The sequence below is a fragment of the Clinocottus analis genome, unplaced genomic scaffold (genome assembly GCF_023055335.1).
Source record: "Clinocottus analis isolate CAN_PGR_092001 unplaced genomic scaffold, fCliAna1.0.p SCAF_17, whole genome shotgun sequence".
NCBI classification, from domain to species: domain Eukaryota; kingdom Metazoa; phylum Chordata; class Actinopteri; order Perciformes; family Cottidae; genus Clinocottus; species Clinocottus analis.
Genome location: NW_027175898.1, coordinates 5,814,409 through 5,834,771, shown reverse-complemented (window position 1 = coordinate 5,834,771; position 20,363 = coordinate 5,814,409). Strand labels below are relative to the sequence as shown.

The 20,363-nt window shown below is 44.3% G+C and overlaps 1 protein-coding gene across 1 annotated transcript; it reads right to left on the bottom strand.

The window, feature by feature from the left end:
* Positions 1-7,204: 7,204 nt before the first annotated feature.
* LOC137788146 (bcl-2-modifying factor-like) lies at positions 7,205-20,027 on the bottom strand. The gene is made up of 4 exons (XM_068580985.1): positions 19,766-20,027; positions 17,526-17,722; positions 16,644-16,846; positions 7,205-11,809 (listed from the first exon to the last, which is right to left on the bottom strand). The coding sequence occupies exons 2-4, from the start codon at positions 17,695-17,697 to the stop codon at positions 11,693-11,695; spliced, it is 492 nt and encodes a 163-aa protein (XP_068437086.1). The 5' UTR covers positions 17,698-17,722; positions 19,766-20,027; the 3' UTR covers positions 7,205-11,692.
* Between the last annotated feature and the right edge of the window lie 336 nt (positions 20,028-20,363).

The following is a 20,363-nucleotide window of genomic DNA, read 5'->3' as shown; positions in this document are numbered from 1 at the left end:
CCTTGTCTTTATCACGCCCATGACTGGATTTATTAAGCCTAATGCTGTTAATCTGCTAGATTTTCAGTGTAAACCCATTAGGGGACATGCTGGAGGTAAGATAACGACAGAGTGAGATGATAGAGAACGCTCTCTGTTTTCAAGTACGAGCCAACTTCTGTGCGATTATCTGGCGGGCTGTGATCTTGTCAAATGCGAACCACTGTTGTAGGTCAGGGTGGGCCAAAAACAATGGTGTTCGGCCTCTTGTTATCACCGAAGCTGAAGATGAGGAGTTATTTACATCTGTGTTATCTACTTTGAGCCAGATCACGCTCGCCCGCTGTTTTCCCCAGGAAACCTTGAAAACAGTATCAGGAGGCGTTTCTCATCTGCAAAACAACCTTGGTTTATATAAACATTTGCCAGCGAGATAGGAGGGGGCCCGGGTTTGCAGACATCGCTACACTGCAATTGTGACGAGCCAGCAGCTGCATGTCAAACCCAAATGATCAGCCATGTTATAATGCTCAATAAGATGTAATAACATAGCATGCTGGTGGCTTTCGGAGTGGTCAGGCTACAGTTGAGGGCCCCTGTCTGCTTTTGCCCCGTGTGGTGAATTTCGGCGGCTGCACTCTGTCTGCTGCGACCACAGGACTTACCACCGTCTCTCTCCGGCGTCGCTGCCGTTCGCTATAGGCAGGGCCCGTCCTCACCACACCTCACCGCACCACAACACAGCACACAGTCACATGTAACCCTCACACCCCTCACAAGTCTGCAGAGCTGCCTGCCCTTTCTACATGGTGTTGCAGCAGCGAGAGGAACCTCGTACATGCCGCAGAAAGCAAGCACACCGCGGTGATACTTTCACATGCCCGTCGTAGGAGTTTCACATCATCTTCAGTGGGAGATAATGCAGTTGTTGTTGTTCTGCGTTATTACGTGTGTGGTGTCAGGTTTGGGGACTAGATTAAGATCAATTTTCTCTAAACAAGAAGGGCACTTCTGGAAAGCACAATTATCTGTAATAGGAGTAGACATAAATGACACAGGGTCAACTCAACCACATCGCATATAGTTAGCACGCGGCGGCTCACAGCTACATGGGGCGCAAAGAGAAATACCAAGGAGCTAAGGTCAACCCTTGAGGCCATAACAGTATTCACAGGTGAACTTTTGCTCAGGCAACAAACAGTATTAGAATAGAAGTGGTGAGATATTTTTCTTTATCATCACTACAATCAGTTGAACTGTTTGGCTGGTCTTGTCAAAAGAAAATGTTGCACACGAGTTCACATTATACCGTTACTTTGTTTTCTAGCCCGTACCTCATCCCTGTCTGCATCTAAAATTCATTCAACTGTCTTGGAAGAGAATTATTTATGAGAAAATCTGTTCATTGGAATGGCTTGTCTTGTTTTTGCTTTACTGCACTCCCCTGACGGGGATCTGCAGGGACCGCCTGTCAGAATCACAGATTGTTTTTCTTTAAATGGAGCCATTGTGCCAAAACATCAGCTACAAAAGTTAGCTGTTTCTGAAAACAGGAATATAATTACAGCTTCATTACAGATACAATAATCCCTGCATAGAACATCCACTGTCCCATTTCCCAAAAGTTATTAGTGAGATTCTGTGTCTTGGTTGTTTTGTTTATCTTCAACATGGTTTTCATGTCCTCCCATGGTGGGATGGAGGTGACCACAGGTTAATGATGAGAAGCCAGAAATGAGACGATTGGAGTGCGTTTGGTTCTCTGAGCTTCAGTCCCAGGTGGTTCCTCATTTCAGGTCTCCAGCACTGTCTTTGAGAAGTGTCGGTTCAAAAGTTTACCCACAGTCCCACGGGGAATGGCATTAGCCAATCAGCTTGCAGGGATAGTGACGGTTTGCTGCGGTGCTGAGACAGCTGTGTGTGAAGAGACAAAATGAACTGGTGGATCGACGTCTGGACTCTTCTCTCCGAGGGACAATTAGGGACAGAGCAAAATTCAGCGAAAGAGACAGAAATGGACGCAGAAGCTTTTTGAACTAGAACGATAGAAGAAAGTCTTGGTTTTGTTCACAACTTTTGGCGACTTGGATAAATAAAGTGCAGCTATATTTATTCCCAATAAGGGGTCTTACGGGGTCTCAAAACATTTGGTAACAGTAAAATCTCAAGAATAATGTTCCTAAGGTTTCAAAGATTGGGGTTGGACTGGGACGAGAGGAGAGGAGCCAATCTACTTTGTTTATTGCCATCCAAACTTGGCTCCGTCAGCCGGCCCTGTGGTTCAGGCAATTGTTTGAGATGAACTGGCAGCCAGCCAAACCTGGAGTAAATCAGCACTGTCAGTCAGCAACAACAGCCAGCAAGAGAGGGAGGTGGAGGGGGGCCTAAATGTAAGTATTGAGGGGAGGAGGGTGCGGGGGGGTTGAGAGGTTTAGTGTGTATGCATATGTGATAGACATACAGATAGTGAAGGACTGCAGAAAAACTGAGCCAATAAGTGAAGAATAAACGAAGAGAAAGAAGTGGGGGGAAGGGTAAAAAAAAAAGTTGAAGAGAGAAAGAAAAGGAGGGAGGGAGGGAGAGAGAAAGAGGGAGGGAACGCCTGGTGATCTGTTGTGAAACATGAGCTCAGAAAAACGGGTCTGAGTTTAACACTCAACCCAATGTTTTTGCAGTTGTTACTGTTTGGAGGAGGTCCATTGCGTGAGCCGACACGCACTGAAACCGACACACACACACACACACACACACACACACACACACACACACACACACACACACACACACACACACACACACACACACACACAATTGTCCTAGAGCCCCACCCCTGGTGTGTTGGTTGTTTTTCTTCCTCGGCCTCGTCCCTCTCTCCACACTCCTGTTATCAAGGTGAGGTGTGCTAACAAGACAGGTTGCCTGCCTGACGTCTCTGGCGGCCCGCCAACCTCCTGGGTATAAAAAAATAATCTGAAAACGCATCCACTGAACTGGCCGGGGTCTGTCGCTCGGAGGCTTTACGCAGCTCTTTATGCGTGCTGCCTGCTCGCGACGACAGTGCGTCTGGAGACCGTGCACGAGGCGAGCTCTTCTCTCATTACTGCACACCGCAGGCCGTGCCAGCGTAGAGGGCTCCTCGTGTGTCCACAGGAAACCACAGTGACTCCTTATTTTTATTTTGCTACAGAAACCTTTTTCCTGCCAATTAGCTCCCAACAATGACCTGTCTTGTTTATGTACTGTCTATTGAGTGACATGCCCCATCATAATTAGGCTGAGCGAGCTCCATGCCGGGTGAATGGATTTTCACACGCAGGGAGAGACAGCGGCCCCGCGGTGTGCAGTCTGTACAGGGTGCATCTTTTAATTGGGTCCAAATGGTGGTGGATGAAATGAGGATTTGAAAGAAAAGTGATGAAGTTGGAAAATATAGAGGGAAGAACAATAGCTAGCAGGAGACGGAGAGGACAAGTTCAGCAGGTTCATGTGCTGTGCTCTGAGGATTTTAAATCCCTCCCCTTGACCACAGGATACTGCTAGTGTTTGTGAGTCAGAGATTTCAGCTCTCTGCATGTGTGTGTGTGTGTGTGTGTGTGTGTGTGTGTGTGTGTGTCACAGCTGTGCGGCCGGGAGTGACTGCTGCTCAACAAAGCACTGCGCTCTGCTGGGTTGCTCTTGGTAAACAAAGGGAACTCACAGTGCTGTGTAGTGATTGCCCAACCTCTCCTCTCGCAGAGAAAGTAAAGAAAAGAGCTGGTCGAGCGCAGCAGATTAAAGGAAGTCAAAGTAGCAGGGAAACAGGGAGTCTTTAAAAGTGAGAAAATGACCCAGATGCAAAAGCAAAAACCAGGGCTGTTTATGTCATTATCAACTACAAAGTGCTAACTGATCAATTTCTGCATGCTGTCCTCCCAGCTGTGACAGGGTGGCAGAGCAGAGCAGAGCGGCTGGAGGAGGGTTGGGGTCTTCGCCAGAGGAGGTCAGCTGTGTTCAGTCACGGCACAGAGAGGGGGGTTGGGGATGGTTGCTGAGTTGCTACGCCCACGGCATGCCCAGCTGAACCCCGATCAGCTCTTCTCCCCCTGCACGGCCAACACTGTTGGCTTAGCTGCGTATTCCCATGACAACTGCCTGCCAGAGCACCAGATGTGTGCAAAGAGGGGAGGAAGAAGAATGGAAAGTGTTCAAATATATCTATGGTTGAGGCGCGTTACTTCACCTCGACCGACACTGGAAGGAGCCGAGTTTGGTGTCAAACGCTTTCTACTCATGTGGCCATTTTTTATTTGACACGAAGCTGAAGTGTGTAACTACACACGGTGTTTAAAAAGTAATGTTCAACAAAGACAAAACTTTTGCGTAACTACCTATTACCATACCAAACAATTCAAAGTAGAGTGGTCTGCCTTCAGTGTTTTGTTGCTGTCAAGATTGTGTGCGTGTGTGTGTGTGTGTGTGTGTGTGTGTGTGTGTGTGTGTGTGTGTGTGTGTGTGTGTGTGTGTGTCTGTCTGCGTGTTTGTTTGTGGCTGTTAGGAGAAAATAGGTATTGGGAAACAAGTAGCTGTGGTGCTGCTGTCTCGCACGTGGCAGATATCATCATTTTTCAACTTATTGATAGACCTTGCAGCTCAAACCTGCGTGCAAAGAACATGACCACAATTAAACCAACGTGACTAAAGTTTCCACAGCCATGCAAGCAGCATCTGTGAAGCCCGAGACTTGGAAAGAGTTTTTAGCGTGTGAGAGTACGAACAGTTTCTTTTTAGCACTGAATACAAGGTAGTGTACAGTTGAGGTGGATGGGAATGTAATAGCTTTGCAGTATTTACTCAGAACCTAAAGTATTGGACAAACTAAAACCTGATCTTATAATGGCGTTAGATGGAAAGTCAGAGGATTGACAAAGTGATGACAATTCCTTCTCAAGGAGACATGTCTTTGCCAAATATAAATACAATCCATTCAACAGCTGATGAGATATTTAACTGGTAAACAACAATGTCAACCTGCTTGTGATGCCAGAGGAAAAGTTGATAGGATTTATATAAGGGACTGTGAATGCATTACATTTCATGGAAATTCATAATGTACTTGTCTTATTTTGGACAGAAACCATTCATATGCACACTTCAAATATGCATTGCATGTGTTGTAACTCTGTTATGTTGTTCATTCTAATAAAGGAATATCTAATCTTATCTAATTCTGTACACATGACATCTATTGTGCTTCTGTCCATCCAGGAAAGAGATCCTCCTCTGTTGCTCTCCCGGAGGTTTTTTTAAAGGAGTTTTTCCTGTGAGGTCCTGGGACAGAGGAAGCTGAAGACAATTCATTTTAATGATTTTTGTTGCCGGCAAATCAAAAGAGTCACCGAGCCATTAATGTTATTTCACACGTCAGAGTTCCTGTCCTCAAATCACACGTACATTAAAGTATCGCTCAATGAAGAAGGTGAGCTCACAGGTGATAATTTAGTAATTGCCTCTGTGAAGTTGTTCTCGGGGCTGAGAACCTGCTGCTCGTGCCAGAGAGCAGGTGCTGAGCTGCCTGTCAACACTTATTTGCTGTTATTCTCTTTCACGCAGCTACTTTATTCACTTGGTGACACAGCGCACCACTTTAGCACAGAGAGGGACACATTGAAGTTGTGGTTGAATGCGTCGAACTCTGTGACTTTACCTCACACAGAAACTCCTCTTCAGTCTGCCGGAGAGCAGGCGAGTAGGAGTTAACGACGTAGGCTGCAGTGTTTTCATTGGCTTTGCAGACATAAACAAGAGCCGTACTTGTGCGTGACCTCTGGGCCTGACCCCAGAGATAGACGCTTCTCTAATGGGTGTCTCTTTCAGCAGGCGGCCAGGCCAGTGGAACAGAGGAGCCATTGTTTGGGCCAGGGAAAGCCGACGCTCTCCCCATTAAAGTGCTGAGAAGAGTGGAGGGGACCGAGGAGCCATGAAGGCGAGGTAAACAGCAAAGGAGACAGGGGACATCTTTGGCACACAGGGTTTAAATTTAGGTTGATATCTAAAAAAAAAAACATCCCCTCTGCAGAGATGACACGCGGGTCTCTAGTCACATGATTCGTATACGTTTTGACAGTTGTATAAATAGCACTGTTAATTAGCTCCTATTAAGGCCTGAGATTCCTCCCCTTAAAACACCTAAGACACAGGATTAAGAGGGCACTGAACAGTTGTGTACATTAAACCAACCGTGACAGGGGGAAGAGCTGTTGTTCTGTTTCAACCACATCCTCTAACACGCTGCCATTGTGTGCATGTGTTTGTGTCGAGGGGCCGCAAACAAGGGAGTTCTTTTGCTGCAAGTGGCCAAACAGGTGAGTCAGGTGTCGGCACGGCATGAAACCGTACCTGGCATGTACGACAATAGAAGTGCCACGCGTCATCCTCGAGGGAGGTGACTGTAAATTGTCTGGTACGGTGAATAAAAGAGCAACACGGTGTGATTTTAAGCACATTTATAAGACAGCTATTTTAAGCAAGAATATCATCCATAGAAATGAACACATATGACTTTTAGAATGCACTTTTGCTCACCACACAAACCAGCAACACACACTAAACTTTCATGGTTCTATGTGTCAGGAGCAATCAATCACTCCCACGGCTCGAGGGCATCCATGCTGCAGTGTAACTAATCTGCAGGATCAGCAGCATTGGCCTTCACCTTTTAGGAGACGACAGTGCTGTGCACTGCAGTGTGAGGTGCTCGTTTGCGCTTCACATAGGCTCATTCAGTTGTCATGCAACACTTGATTGTATGTGCGTAAAGTGCAGACAGCGGTTCTTAGAACGGGTTGGAAGCCTCAGTGCTTCCACTAATTTAACGACCTAACAGCAGGAGGGATGACATAGGCATGGTCTCTGTCAAACGCCTGGCCAGCTCCAAGCACCTGGCTAGCCTCAGAGACTCGCTAATCCATCAGTGGCTTACTTTCACAATATAACTCCTTAAACTAAAAGCTGCGGCTCAAAAAAGAAAAGGAGCATCAGAAGTCAGTTCGAGTTAAGAGAAAAACAGTAATCCAGTAAAGACGGGACGTAAAGTCTATAACTTTTATAACTCCTTTGATTTTGCTAATGTACTTTATCCATTAATATCCTGCTTTTATAACACATTAAGGATGTTTTTTCTCTTTTAAGAGCATAGGAAGCATGGTGTTGTTTGTTTCTGTAAAGACATAAACTTGATGCAACGTGACACCTTCAATAAAATTTTATTGAAAAAAAGTACCAATAAACAAGAAATCCAGAAAAAAGATTTGTAGAGCAAAGCTCCATATGTACAGCATATTGCACTACAGAACACATTGTCTTTACTTCCATATTATAGCAACAACCAAAAAATATATATAAACACAAAAATGAGTGCACAGTAGAGTCTCGACAACACACAGTCAATGTTTACAAAAATGCTACATTTTCGCTGGGTTTCATTTCTTGGTATACAGAGAGTGTGTGATAATCAAGACTTTGTTGAAACTGAGCAGTTAAAGGCATATTCCAGGGTTTTTAGAAATACATGTACACTTTATCTGTTCTTTAAAGACGGGCAAATATTCCATAGCTCCAAGCTCATGAGCCGAGTTAACCAGAACCATGAATTATTGTGGTTTGCTTGGTTTTGTTTGTACACCACGGTGAGATGTGCAAGGAATGTTGCAAGTTCATTTTTATATTAAAAAAATGCCCTTGATCTCATGGACTTCAAAGAGGATCCTACTCGCATTAAAAATTATTTTACAACCAATGAACTGTCCTTATAAAAGCACACCCTCTTTCTTAAGAAAATACATTTTAAAAAGTTAAGAAAGACCATGAACAAGAAATATTATCGTAAAAAAAAAAAAAAAATCAAAATCTTCCTCGAAAACTTCAAATTTATATAAAGTGGACTACAAAATTCAAGACACTGACGGTTTCCATAAAATACATGTCCCACTCTAGGGATTCTCCACACTCACATTGAATGTGATGAGTGCAGCTTGGGAACCTCGTTCTCAGAAAATGATACAGGGCACCACGGTGGCTGGTTTCCCTCTCCAATAAATCAAACAGGCCATTGATCCGAGCCGACTTGTTGAATGCACAGGTATACACGCCTGACACATGGCAAGATTAGCCCAAGAGAACAATCCAGAGTATATAACAGACATTAACACACAACAGATAAGGGACCCATGGGATCTACAGAAACAAAGTACTTTCCAGTGCATGTTGATTACAACACAATGATCAAGATTTAGGAATTGGACACAAGGCAACCTTTTTCTGTGTGTTTTGAAGCATCTCTAATGTCATGTGTATCATTAGCGAATGGGGGAATGGGCAATGACGCATTAATTACAAAGGAAAGGTCGTATCCTGTTGAAAGGTGAAACTGCATTGAAGCTGCTGCTTTTCTAAACCACACTTTGTGAATGTGCCCACGATGACCGGTGAATCTTGTGGTGGAAGAAAATGAAAAAGATCCGAATTGGTTTGGGCCCTTCCCTGGAAAATCGCAACCTTTTAAGAGAAATACTCCACCCAAAATCATTTTTTTTAAGGACATCAGACCCATCCCTGAGGCTTGAAAGGTGAGGTTTGTAGTTTTTCTATTTTATGAAGAGCCGCAGTGGTTATCATGGGGAATTCATGTTGGTTACAATGTATTTCAATGGGAGCAACAGTTACACTTTGGACATATGGATGACTGTACTACTTCCTCTTCGCAGCTGTGAAGCTCTGACAGAGGTAGTGAATTTGGGTGAAACAATTACATATTGAACATGCAATTGCACTTTGGATACATGACGCAATTTAAATCCATTGAACCAAGAGGAATTCTTACTGACCATAGCCGTTGTTCTCCACAAAAGGCCAAACTACAAACTTCGTAGAGCCAACAGGAGATGAGCAATACTTAAAAAAAAAGTAGAGTTTGAGTGGAGTATCACATGAAGCAATGTTAGGAACAATATAGGCCAACCTGCTCTGCACAGTTTAACAACAGAAGTCTAAAACAAAAAATAAGAAGTAATTGCACACACAGGCGTATACAGTAGAAATGGGCAAATATACATAAATAAGAATGAAGAAAATAAATTACAAAGAAAAAATGAACCGATGGCGAATAATAGAAACGTAATGAAGGAGTAGCACGAGGAGGAAGTCAGGAGCCAATGGCGAGACGGGGCGCTACAGGGACTGGCTCAGCGTTCAGGATCCGCAGGAAACTATAACCACAACCACACTCAGTGCACCTCACACTACGACTACATGCTCAGTAGCCCCCGTCACCACCACAGTCAGCCTCAGTCTCCTCAGTCAAGCTGTACCTTTCTGTGTTTGCGCTGAGAAATTGGCCAGGAGGATTTAAAAAATATATGAAATGAAAATTAAAGCCTTGACGATACATCGACCGGTATCGCCATAAATAAATGGGTGAAAACGCTGCTCTTCTTCTGACCGTGTAACAGATTCTCAAGGTTACCAGTAGCCCACAAAGTCTGTCCCTGAGAAATCTTTAAGAGAATGAGAGGAAACCCTAATTATGCAGTGATAAACTTGACACATCGTAAGGAGCAAGTCATTACAGACCCCTGATATGTACTGCTCCTTGGGTCCACAAGTTGGCTTGGGTTCAGCAATGGAAAATATAACAAACAGCATCTTCAACAGTGTCTTTAAACATATTCATATTTCAACAATAATTACAGTCTTTTTCATGTTTGTCTTTTTGCCTGCTGAGTGGTTATATGTACAAAAAATGTCCCAAATCTTGATCTGAGCACCGAAGACAATACAAGATCACCCAACAGAATACAAAATGATGTAAAACCCGATAAAAGTAGCCTGAGACGATCTGTTTCACAGATTGATTATGCAGTATTGTTTGGTGTGAAAAAAACAGGAACAGGATAGAAACCTTTTGCATGTGAGTATTGTGACTCTAGTGTAGCCTGAAACCTCCTACAATCCAATCAAATCCCAGACTGCAGTCAGTTAGGCCTCAAAATTGATTATTTGTCTTGGACGTAAGAGTGAATACGTCTGAAATGGTGTGGCAAGAAAACAAGCCATAAGTGAAAACCTTCACATAAGACAGAGAGCATGGTAACAATCTGAACTCTTGAAGGGTGTATGGCTAGTGCAAAAACAGTGGATCCACAGCTCCACTTCAAGGGCATGGAGGTCTGAAAACAATCACATGAAAAGAACACATGGAAAACAAAAGGGATAACGTGAATGTGGGAACAACGGAGGAATGAGTTTCTGGTCTTCTCACTGAAATTTGTAATGAAATCAACAGTTTAGTTGCTATTTAGGTAAAAAATATCTGCTAAATTTGCTTAATACTTAAACAATGTGCTTTACCTTAATGTTGTAATTTAATGCACAGGTGCTCGACCTCTAGAAACACATGCAAAAGTCAGCACCACCTCACTTCAATCTAAATATCTCTTTAAGGATCCTTTAAAGTTTCTTTCCCAGGCCTTCTGTAGTGTGCTCCATGTCAGACAACACCCAGCAGCTGCATTACGTAAGTAATAGGCAGTAAATCATTAGAACTATAATGTAATAATGTATTGTTATAATGATAATATACAATAAGGATAGTTGCATAATCAGTAACAGTAGTAATAAGTCATGTGTGTGTGTGTGTGTGTGTGTGTGTGTGTGTGTGTGTGTGTGTGTGTGTGTGTGTGTGTGTGTGTGTGTGTGTGTAAATAAAAAAATATCTCTTCATCTGTTTGAGTTTCGCCAAAAATATTTGTATTTGGAGTGTGTTGATCCTAAAATATTGCTTCTGTTTACTAATGACTACACACTTACCGCTGTGATTTAAACTAATAGTTATTAATTATAGCTTGTTTTTTTTAAATGTGTTACCAGTGTCAATTATCCCAATTCCACTGATGTTCAGTTCTACAAACTTCACCACGTACTTCATCCCATAGTTCTGTGACTGTTTGACATGTAGCACACAACGAGAGAAAGACTTGCCTTAAAACATCTGTGCATATTTAAAAAAAATTAGATCACAGGTTAAGGTGAGCAGACTTTTTAATGTGCAGAAACTTTGTTCCCAATATCTTGAATGATACTGAGGGGCCATGTTCGAACGTAATACCATACCAAATAAAATGGAGTAAAGAAACAAAAACAAAATAAAGAAATTAAGAAAAGATAAATGTTCCATTGAGGTGAGGTGCAAAATGCTTTGTTCTGTGAAGTTGCCTCTTTGGAAAATAGTAAATCTACTTGTCTGGTCACCTGGGAAACTTGAGAAATTAAACCCCTCACCACATTTCCTTTCATTTCCTGACCATCTCATATCGCCTCATCTCAAAATTGCTCAATACTCATTCGGCAGAAGACATTGAATAAGGCATTCCCGGGGTCTGTGGAGGTCATTAAAGATGGATACATGTTGAAGTGCAAAAAATTGAACAAGAACAATGTACTGTACAAAACTACTACACCACACGTATACCAAAATATGAACATTTTCCTGTAGAGGAATCTCGGAGCATCATGGCATCTTCTTGGAAAGAAAAAAACTCACGACCGTGTATAAAAGTTGGTTGTCTCCGTCCCGCGGTGACCTTTTTGTCTCCTTTCTTTTCTCCCCCAAGACAGACCCGTGTTAGATTTGACAGTGCCATTAGGAGTCCAGTTCCTCAGAGAGACGGGGAGACCCCCCTCACCTCCGTCCTGCTCCACCTCCTCCAGCAATGAACCCCCTGTCAAACAGAAGGCTGAGCAGAGCTGCGGCCAGGCGCCACCACATCCGCCCCTGGTTCCTTTGGTTTCGATGGTACTGAAGCAACAAATGAAGACAAAGTATGCAGGTTAGTGCACTCTACTGCACATAAATAACACAAGACACTCCTAGTAATAGTCACTTGAATGTTTTCAGTGTAAGCTTCAGTTTGTGCTGCCTGTGATGAGTGATGATTGACAGTGAACACAGTGAAAAGGGTCAACTGAGAAGAGGGTAAGACTAAACTAGACGCCGGAACAACGTCGATATTTTCACAACAGTCTGCTTCTGTCCCCAACAATAATTATTAGAGAGGCCTCCCTTTGTGTTTGGGATCCCTGCACAATCCGGGCTTCCCAACACACATTCCAAGCCGTAAACACATCCATCGTACAGTCACACTTTTTCTAATCTTCCCGGAGAGCGGCAGCCAGTGTCTCTGGAGGAGACTCTCTCGAGTTTGCGAGCCAATTGGATTGTGTGCGATTAGGGGGATAATGCTATCTCTGCCATTGAGAAGCTGAGATAAGATAATTGCAGCGAATGGGATTAGGGAGCTTCTGAGGAGAGGCAGGGAGCTCTCTGAAAAACACGTATCTGCACGAGAGAGGTACAGTAGTCCAACGGCTCATCTGCAGACGAAAGACAGACTCCACCACGCCTGATAATGCTGCAGCTATCTGCAGAAACTATTTTCAGGCCATGAGGGTTGTAAACTGAGGGAGACTTGAGATATACTTTTTCATGACAATGCATCAAAGTGTAGAACTTTTTTTTTTTTAGCAACATTATACTTTTATTTACACAAAAGCCAAACTATCTAACGGTAGGGATTAGATACGGCATATTGACATAGCTGTTAAAAGGTGGTGTTAAAATATTGACCTAGTTAGCAGCCAAGAACTGCCATTGTGATAAGCCTCTCTTTATTCTTATCAATTCGTGGTGAACATTGCAGGGTGTTGCATAAGCTTTGCCAGATTCCATCCTGCATGTGTGCATGGTACTTACTACTCGCTTTTTGTTGAAAAGAAAAATTGGAGTCTTGATAAAAAACAGTTCTCTGTTGTATAACATCAATATCTTGCCTGGGGATATTTTGATAAGGACTTAATAATAACATAATGCTTCATACATACACAGTTAATATTTAAAAGCAGCACAGAGTGGATGGGCTGGCAGCCAGCATGGCTCGACTTAGCATGTCTTAAAAACTCTAAATTAAATTACATGAGCGACGACAGTCAGTTACAACTCTGGGATCCAAGAAGAGGGCGGCTGAATGACTGTATGTGCAACTTAACCTTTATTGTATGTCAATATGCCGAATACTAAGTGGAGCTCATAGTTTAAACATTGATAGTAAAAGTTGCAGGTGTAAGATTAGTCAACTGAGGGACGTATGCTACAAAGCTTGAGTGTGTACAACAAACTACATGAGAAGCAATTCATCTTTACAGAATGTTCCTGTGACCCTTCGCTCTTCATTCGACCAAGGTGAAAGAGACACCCAAACAAACAGAAGAAAAAAGAGTGGGAATAAGAGACAGAGGTGTGCAAAGGCCTGTCGCAACTTTGTGAGTCACGCCACCACCTGTCAAAATGAGAGCCGGGCTCTAAATTTGGCCAGCGATAGTGCCAGAGTCCAGCCAGATGCTCGGTGTCGTCACTCCGGCCTGATGTGCTGTATCAGTGTCCCATGTGGGCTGTCTGTCAAGTCAGCTGCTCAGAAGCTCGGCCTTATCTGCTGAGCCAACAGGCCAGCCTCGATAGTAAGAGACTCCGGATTAGTCACATCATGGAGGAGACCAGGAGCCAAGGACAAATACAAAGAGTATTGGATAATAGAGAGTGGCACAAATGGACATCACTGTGAACAAACATCATCACGGAACACTTAATGAAAAGTAAATATCCAAAAGCTAGCTCTGTATGTTTTTATTTCCAGTGCAACTCCACTCCTACACCCACTACCCCCACCCTCCACCCCCTCCACAAGTGCTGAAAGGAGAGTGTGCTGGGCCCTCACTAGTCCTCAGCAGTGAGGAGCTAAAGCCACAAGCACTGCATGCAAGCAGACACACACACACACACACACACACACACACACACACACACACACACACACGATATTCAACCCAGCTTTCAACACCTCCTATCGAAAGCACCGGGAGTCGTCTCTCTTAAAAAAACATGGGGATGAAACCTAACTCTGCTCCTTGCCCTGTGCAGACTGGAGCCGTCTTCCTGCCATTGTGACTGTCATTATTGCCTTGTCTCAAATGGCGAGCCGGCTAATGTCTGCCATTCTCGGGGGACCTCGGCGTCCCCTCCAGCCCTCTCTGACTGAGGAGCAATTTATCTGTCAGCATCCACCAGCACTCCTTCGCTACCTAATCCTTCATTTCACCAGGGGCCACTCACAGCCACATTGCTCCCAAATCCATCAAGAAGATGGCAGTCAAAGGCACTTGGATGGCTCAGGGACAAGTGTCTGCACTGAATAACTGCAATCACCTACTGACAGGAGCCGACAGGAATGAGACCCGACAAACAGTGACACAATTATGGAGTGAGAGTTTTTGTACTGACCGTCAGCCTGTGTGATAGTCAGACGTGAGAGACAGCAAAATGCTGAAAAACAAGTATGGGTGTATTCTTGCATGAACATGTACACACGCACGGTGCGATACAAATAATTGCACAACCAGAGCCAGAAATAGCAATTACAGGCTGCAGTAGAATCACACATCAGTGTTAAAACCTTCCTCAGCCACAGCGACTCTGAACACTTATTACTGGCACTGACAGAAACATATGTGCTCTACTTTGGGTGTAGACAATAGTCCCAATAGTCGCTATGCAAGTTAGCGTTAACAAACCCCGACTCTTCATAATGCAGGCGAAAATATTCTTGTTATTGCTTGTTCACTAAAACAATAGCAGTGTTTCTGCGCGCGGTCTCTTTTAGCTATACTTCACAGGGCTGTTCTCACTCTGACTGTCCTCTCTAGCATTTACTCAACCAGCTAAAAAACAGCACAAGCCACTTCCTCATCCCCTGACCCAAGCCTACCACTGTTGTGCGTCACTAGATCCCAGCCACACAGACACACAAATACACACACGCACAAACACACACACACACACCGTCTCAACCCTCCTGTCTGACTGTCTGGTTGCCTGTTTGCTTTTGCCAGTGACACGATACATGAGTCATGCTAAGCTGCAGGGGTATATAAATAACTTGATAAGTGCATGAGAAAATCAGATATTGTCTTGCTCTTCAGAGTATAAAGAAAACAAATATAATTATATTTTGTGCAGGTCAGGGAGGCTCCCATTTCCCGAAAAGGGAGGTTTTAAGACAACTGAACTGAAGATGGTTGTTACTTGATCATTTGTGGTTCATTTCCAAAACCTCATATACATGCTCATGCCATCATTTTGCCCCCCTCCTCCCCCCACCCCCACCTCTCCCCATGGCTGTGTAGACATCTTATTTGGGTGTCTCCTGTGGCCGTGTCTTTGCCGAGAGAAGAGGCTGACTGGTGATTCCCTGGAACCACAGCTGTTCCCCTGGGGGGCTCATGCTGCCTCGCTTCAGGTTACAACATGTTTACTTTCTCCCGCCACTTCTGCTTTTATCCCGTACGTAGCGTTATGAGTTGGTGTGTGTCTCTAAATGTGAACATGTTAATGGGTGCGTCTGTTAGACTTTTGTGCAACTAGAAACGCTGCGAGAAAATCTCCTGAGGGTTTGTGTTTATGTTTGATGTTACAGCCAATTGAAGCAACAGTTTGTCCCGGTTGTACAACACTCCCTCGTAGAAGCAACTTTATGCAGCACACAAACTCAGTGGACGGTGTCACCCTGACCACAGTGCAATGTGTTATTTGAGGCCAGGCATCCTCCATGCCACTTGCCTTCACAGCACACTGAGGAAGCAGGAGAAAAGGGAGAGAGAAAGAGAGAGAGAGAGAAATAACAGGAAGAGGAGGCAGGGGGAGAGCCTGGGGTTGGAGAGGTGGGGGAAGGGCTGTCCTTGTTCAGCAATGTTTCTGGCTTAAGGGTAGGGAGGGGGTGACTGCTGGACTCTGTAACTTCTGCATGTGTGCAGTCTCTCCAAAACAAATACACAATAAAAGAGAGCAAACTTTTGCCCCACCATAAATCTTGCTCAGTTCATCAGGGGATCCAAATATATATATTTTTAAACGGTGTGAATGTTGTTGTTCATGTGTGGGCGGTTTTAGTCAGACCAAAACTGAAAGCTTTGTGGGTTGTCTGTGTCGTACTCACGTAACTTACTAAAATAATGAGCCTTAACAACAAGTTTTAGTTGACAAGTCCGCTGTAAACAGATCACAGTTAAAGAGGAAAACAGCTCCCAGTGCTCCAAGTTGGCACACAACTCCAAGGTCATTCTACTTGAAAAGTCACTCCTCTACCTCCAAATTGGTTCATGCACAGTATTTGGTTTCTCAAGTGGTTTATTTGACAATTAGATTTCCTCCTGCATAAGAAATAATGAGGTGTGAGGTTTCACTTTTTACTACTACTGTTGAAATAAACGGAGTCTGATTTGTATAATAGTGTTTCCTTGTAGCTTTGTTGCATTTTATTTTTCAAGCTCAGCTTGAGTCTCCAATCTAGATGCTATCCAAATAACAGGGAAAGTTATCTATGAAACAAATGTATAAAAAAAAGGCTCACTCTAAAAACACTCCTACATCACGATTGTGTGCAAGCAACACTTCCTGAATGGCACTAAGGGGAGATTATGTTACAGCTTGGAGTATTAGTGGCCAGTTGCACTTGTTTACTGCCATCAAACTTCAGGCCTGTCTTGAGTTTGTATAGTCAGCAGGATGCATATTTCCTCCTCACCAGTTGTAGGTGTTCCCGGTGAAACTGGTCTCCTATCAGCTGGAGTTTCTGGCCAATGCATGCCTCCACACTGTGGGCCACAGGTTGCTGCCGCGGTAGCTGCTCCATCCCGTTTTGCTCCACTTCACTTTCTTGTCGCCTCGCTTCCTGATCTCCAACAAGCTCAAAGTTTGCCGGGAAGTGCAATCGAAAACCTGCGTTGCCTGTTGAGTGTCAAGGCTGAGACTTATTATTATTGTCGGCAACCCTATATAGAGATGTAAACAGCAATGACACCTGGCATGGTGTTTTTACTGAGATTATATATATGCCAAAGATGCAACCGGTATAAAGCCCAGCCAAGTATTGTTGAATGTGTCTTTCACCAATCGCATCGCTTGGCTTTAACCACAACTTTCCCAGCTGTGTTTTCTTTTCTGTAATCAAACACTGTGAGTCATTTAGGTGTTTCATAAGTCACTCACACACACAACAAACTCACATGACACAGCTTTTAGGTCAGTGAGTTGTTATGGAGCTACTTTGGAATGGCTGCTTGTACAGTATATGGGGCCAATGTAACTTTGCTGTCACTGATAATCACTTCTCTGTGCAGTTGCTGCTTACACAGGTAAGCACTTCTGTCACGTCCTTTCAGTCGCACTGCCAGTCTGGCGCCTTTTGAATAGCAAAGCAGCTGGGTACACTCCATACAGACCATAAAAGGCACTGTGATCGCGACTATCAGGCGCCAGGGGTGAGATCAGTGCAGCAACATTGTTACCCATTTCTCACAGTAAGTCTCACATTATAGTTTCAGGCTTGAGTTTTATAACACTGGTTATCACGCACAGGGCAATGTTCCGTTTTCTCTTTTGAAATACGGTATGTCATCAGCCTCACCGTAGAAGAGTGGTCTGGGCTCCTCTGCGCCTCCACAGGGCAGCATGCCGTGGTCGTGTGCCAGGGCAGGGCCAGGTGTCTGCGTGCCCCGGTCTTCACACTTTATCTCCCTGAATGCGGTGCGCCAGCAATTGGGGTCCGGCTCAAACACATCATCCTCCTCATCGTCCATGCGAGGGCACTCTCAGATGAGCGGCCTTAAAAGCGACAGGGCAGAGAAAGAAAGGTTATTGCTACAGCTGAGTGTACAACATGTGTCTTCCAGTGAGGGTATAAATCAAAGGCATCTTGAGCTCCCTTCACTAATGATGCTCGTAACCCTGGACGATTCTGTGTTTGGCCTGATGAGATGATCTCAGACACGTTTGTGTGTTCACTCCTCCTAAGCATTCATTGTTATTATAGACAACCTGTCTGGTTTATAATGAGCGCCCTCAATCAATAAAACCACATTGGACATGGTCATGAAGGAAGAGAAGAGAAAAAAAAGCGATCTGCCTTCACTTGCGGCAAAGAGCGCTGCGCTTATTTAGACAAATGGCTCTGTTCATCTCAGTGATGAAACCACACCATCCACTGTGGTTAGGAGGCTCGGCTGAGCCACATCTACATAAATGGGAGTTAGGCTGACAAAGTTAAATGAGAGGTAGAACTCTTGTCTGTGCTAAGGAGCCCCGAGGGAAGGAGCTTGGCTTCTTAAATAAATACCATGATTGCTTGATTATAGTAATACTATCAGGTACTTTTATAGCAAACAATAGGATCAGTGCTCGGTGCACATATAAATAGCTTGAATTTACACAATGTGTACATTTTATGAGGGGAAGGAATAATAAAAATTGCATGATTATAAATAGTTAAAGCAACTCTACCGTAGAGTGTCCAGAATCTCAAGGAGCACTTGGGAAATCTGTCCAGTGGCAATGATGCAATGCACTCAACCTTGAATCTTATAGTGGGTCAAAGAGTTACCAAAATACGGGTGAAATTCAAGTTGCCTCAAGAGTTAGCCCCCGAGTGACAAACGAGTTGTAATACAGGGTTAGACTACTACCACACTTCCAAATTAGGGTCCACAGCAAACTGGTAATGACAGTCTTTGAGGGAAAATCCTGAGCCACTCTCCCTACCCTGGTCTGTCAGCTTGCCAGCTCCCTGGGAAGGAGTTTTCATTTCTACACCCAACATAAGCAGATTGGCCTGCCTCGGTATCATGCCCAGACCTCACCATATATACTGTGTGCGTTCACAATAAAACCCTGTGTGTAAAACCGCATAATGCTTTGTTTTTCGACAAACAGTAAGAACATGGAAGGCTCAGAAGAAGAGGAGAGGAGAGGAGAAAACTCAAGGCTGCTCTCTGTGCGGCTCTACTGTGCAGACTGTTTGTGTCAGACAGTGGCTCCCCCTGCTGCAGAACAGAAGAGCCCTGGCAGAGGGAAAGGGGGAGAGGTGTGTGTGTGTGTGTGTGTGTGTGTGTGTGTGTGTGTGTGTGTGTGTGTGTGGAGGGGGGGGGGGCTGAGGGGGGGGGGGGTTTAAAGCGAGGAGGCAGCTCTGTTATTGGCAGTTTTCATCCACGGGTATCAAAAGCCTCACGTCACGCCATGTCTACTCGCTAACATTTTGCACAGGAAATAAATGTCAAGTTCTTCTAGCTCCTCAATCTTAAAGCGTGCCAGTATATGTCGACAAAAAAAGAAACAAAAAAAACACACACACAGACACTGAACACACACAAACACAAGAAAACTATTAAAAAAATTATGCGAACAAGTACAGTTATGTAGAAGAAAGGAGGGAAAAAAACACTGTTGGAAAATAATTTGGGGAAATAAATGTGTAGTATACAAGTCTAAAATCTGTAATTACATGTTTACACGCGTAACTTTAATCTGTGGAGCAAACGGTCTGTCACTAAATGTCTGTGAGACTGAAACACGACAGACACACACAGACCTGCAGTCGGAGTCAATGCACCGACTAAGCTCTGCAAACCGGGAAAGCCGGTGTAATTCAAATACCCGCTGTCTGGACGAGTGGCAGAGTAAGCCTGAAACTATTCTTCGTCGTATTGTTTTGACATTTCAACACAACACTGTGCCGCTTAGCTGTGGAAACACAATTGTTGCAGCTCTTTCAGCGTCAACAGCGACACGTTGTTTGTTGCTCCTTGACGTGAATGCTCACTATCTGCGTAATGCGTGTCCACTTCAGAGGGACGTGTCGAGGTGTTTACTTACCGGCGGAGATGGGCTTCGTCGTAAAGGTTGTCTTGTACTCGTAGAAAGGAAGAAAAGAAAAGAACAAAAAGGACACAGGTTCAATATCCCGGCGTGCAAGCGAGTTTAGTCCGTATCACCTCCACGACAACTTCCATTCTGTGAGGAAAAGTGCGGCGAGCCGATTTCATTTCGCCGACGTCAGCTCCAAACTGACTCCGCCGCCGGGGCGTGGTGCGGAAAGTTGGTAAATAAACCCTCCTTAAAAGCGCGAGTGTTTCTGTCGTCCAACTATATACATCCCAGCAAAGGAGGAGCATGCCCCTTTAAGGGTGATTTATGAGGCCGCGACCAATCGTCGAGTTTGTTTTTGTCCCGCCTCCTGCAGCGCGTATTCAGACACGTGGACGGGAATTTCCCGGTAGCACGAGACCGCTTTCACGCTGCTCCCGCGCTCATCTGTTCAGTGAGGAGCCGATACGCACATTGTCCATAACGAGAAGCTGTAAAAGGAACTCTCAAGGACCTATCTATACATCTGTCTGTCTGTCTGTCAATCTATCTATCTTTGTGCTTCAAACGGTACTTAAGGGGCACTTAACATGGTAAAGACAAACAA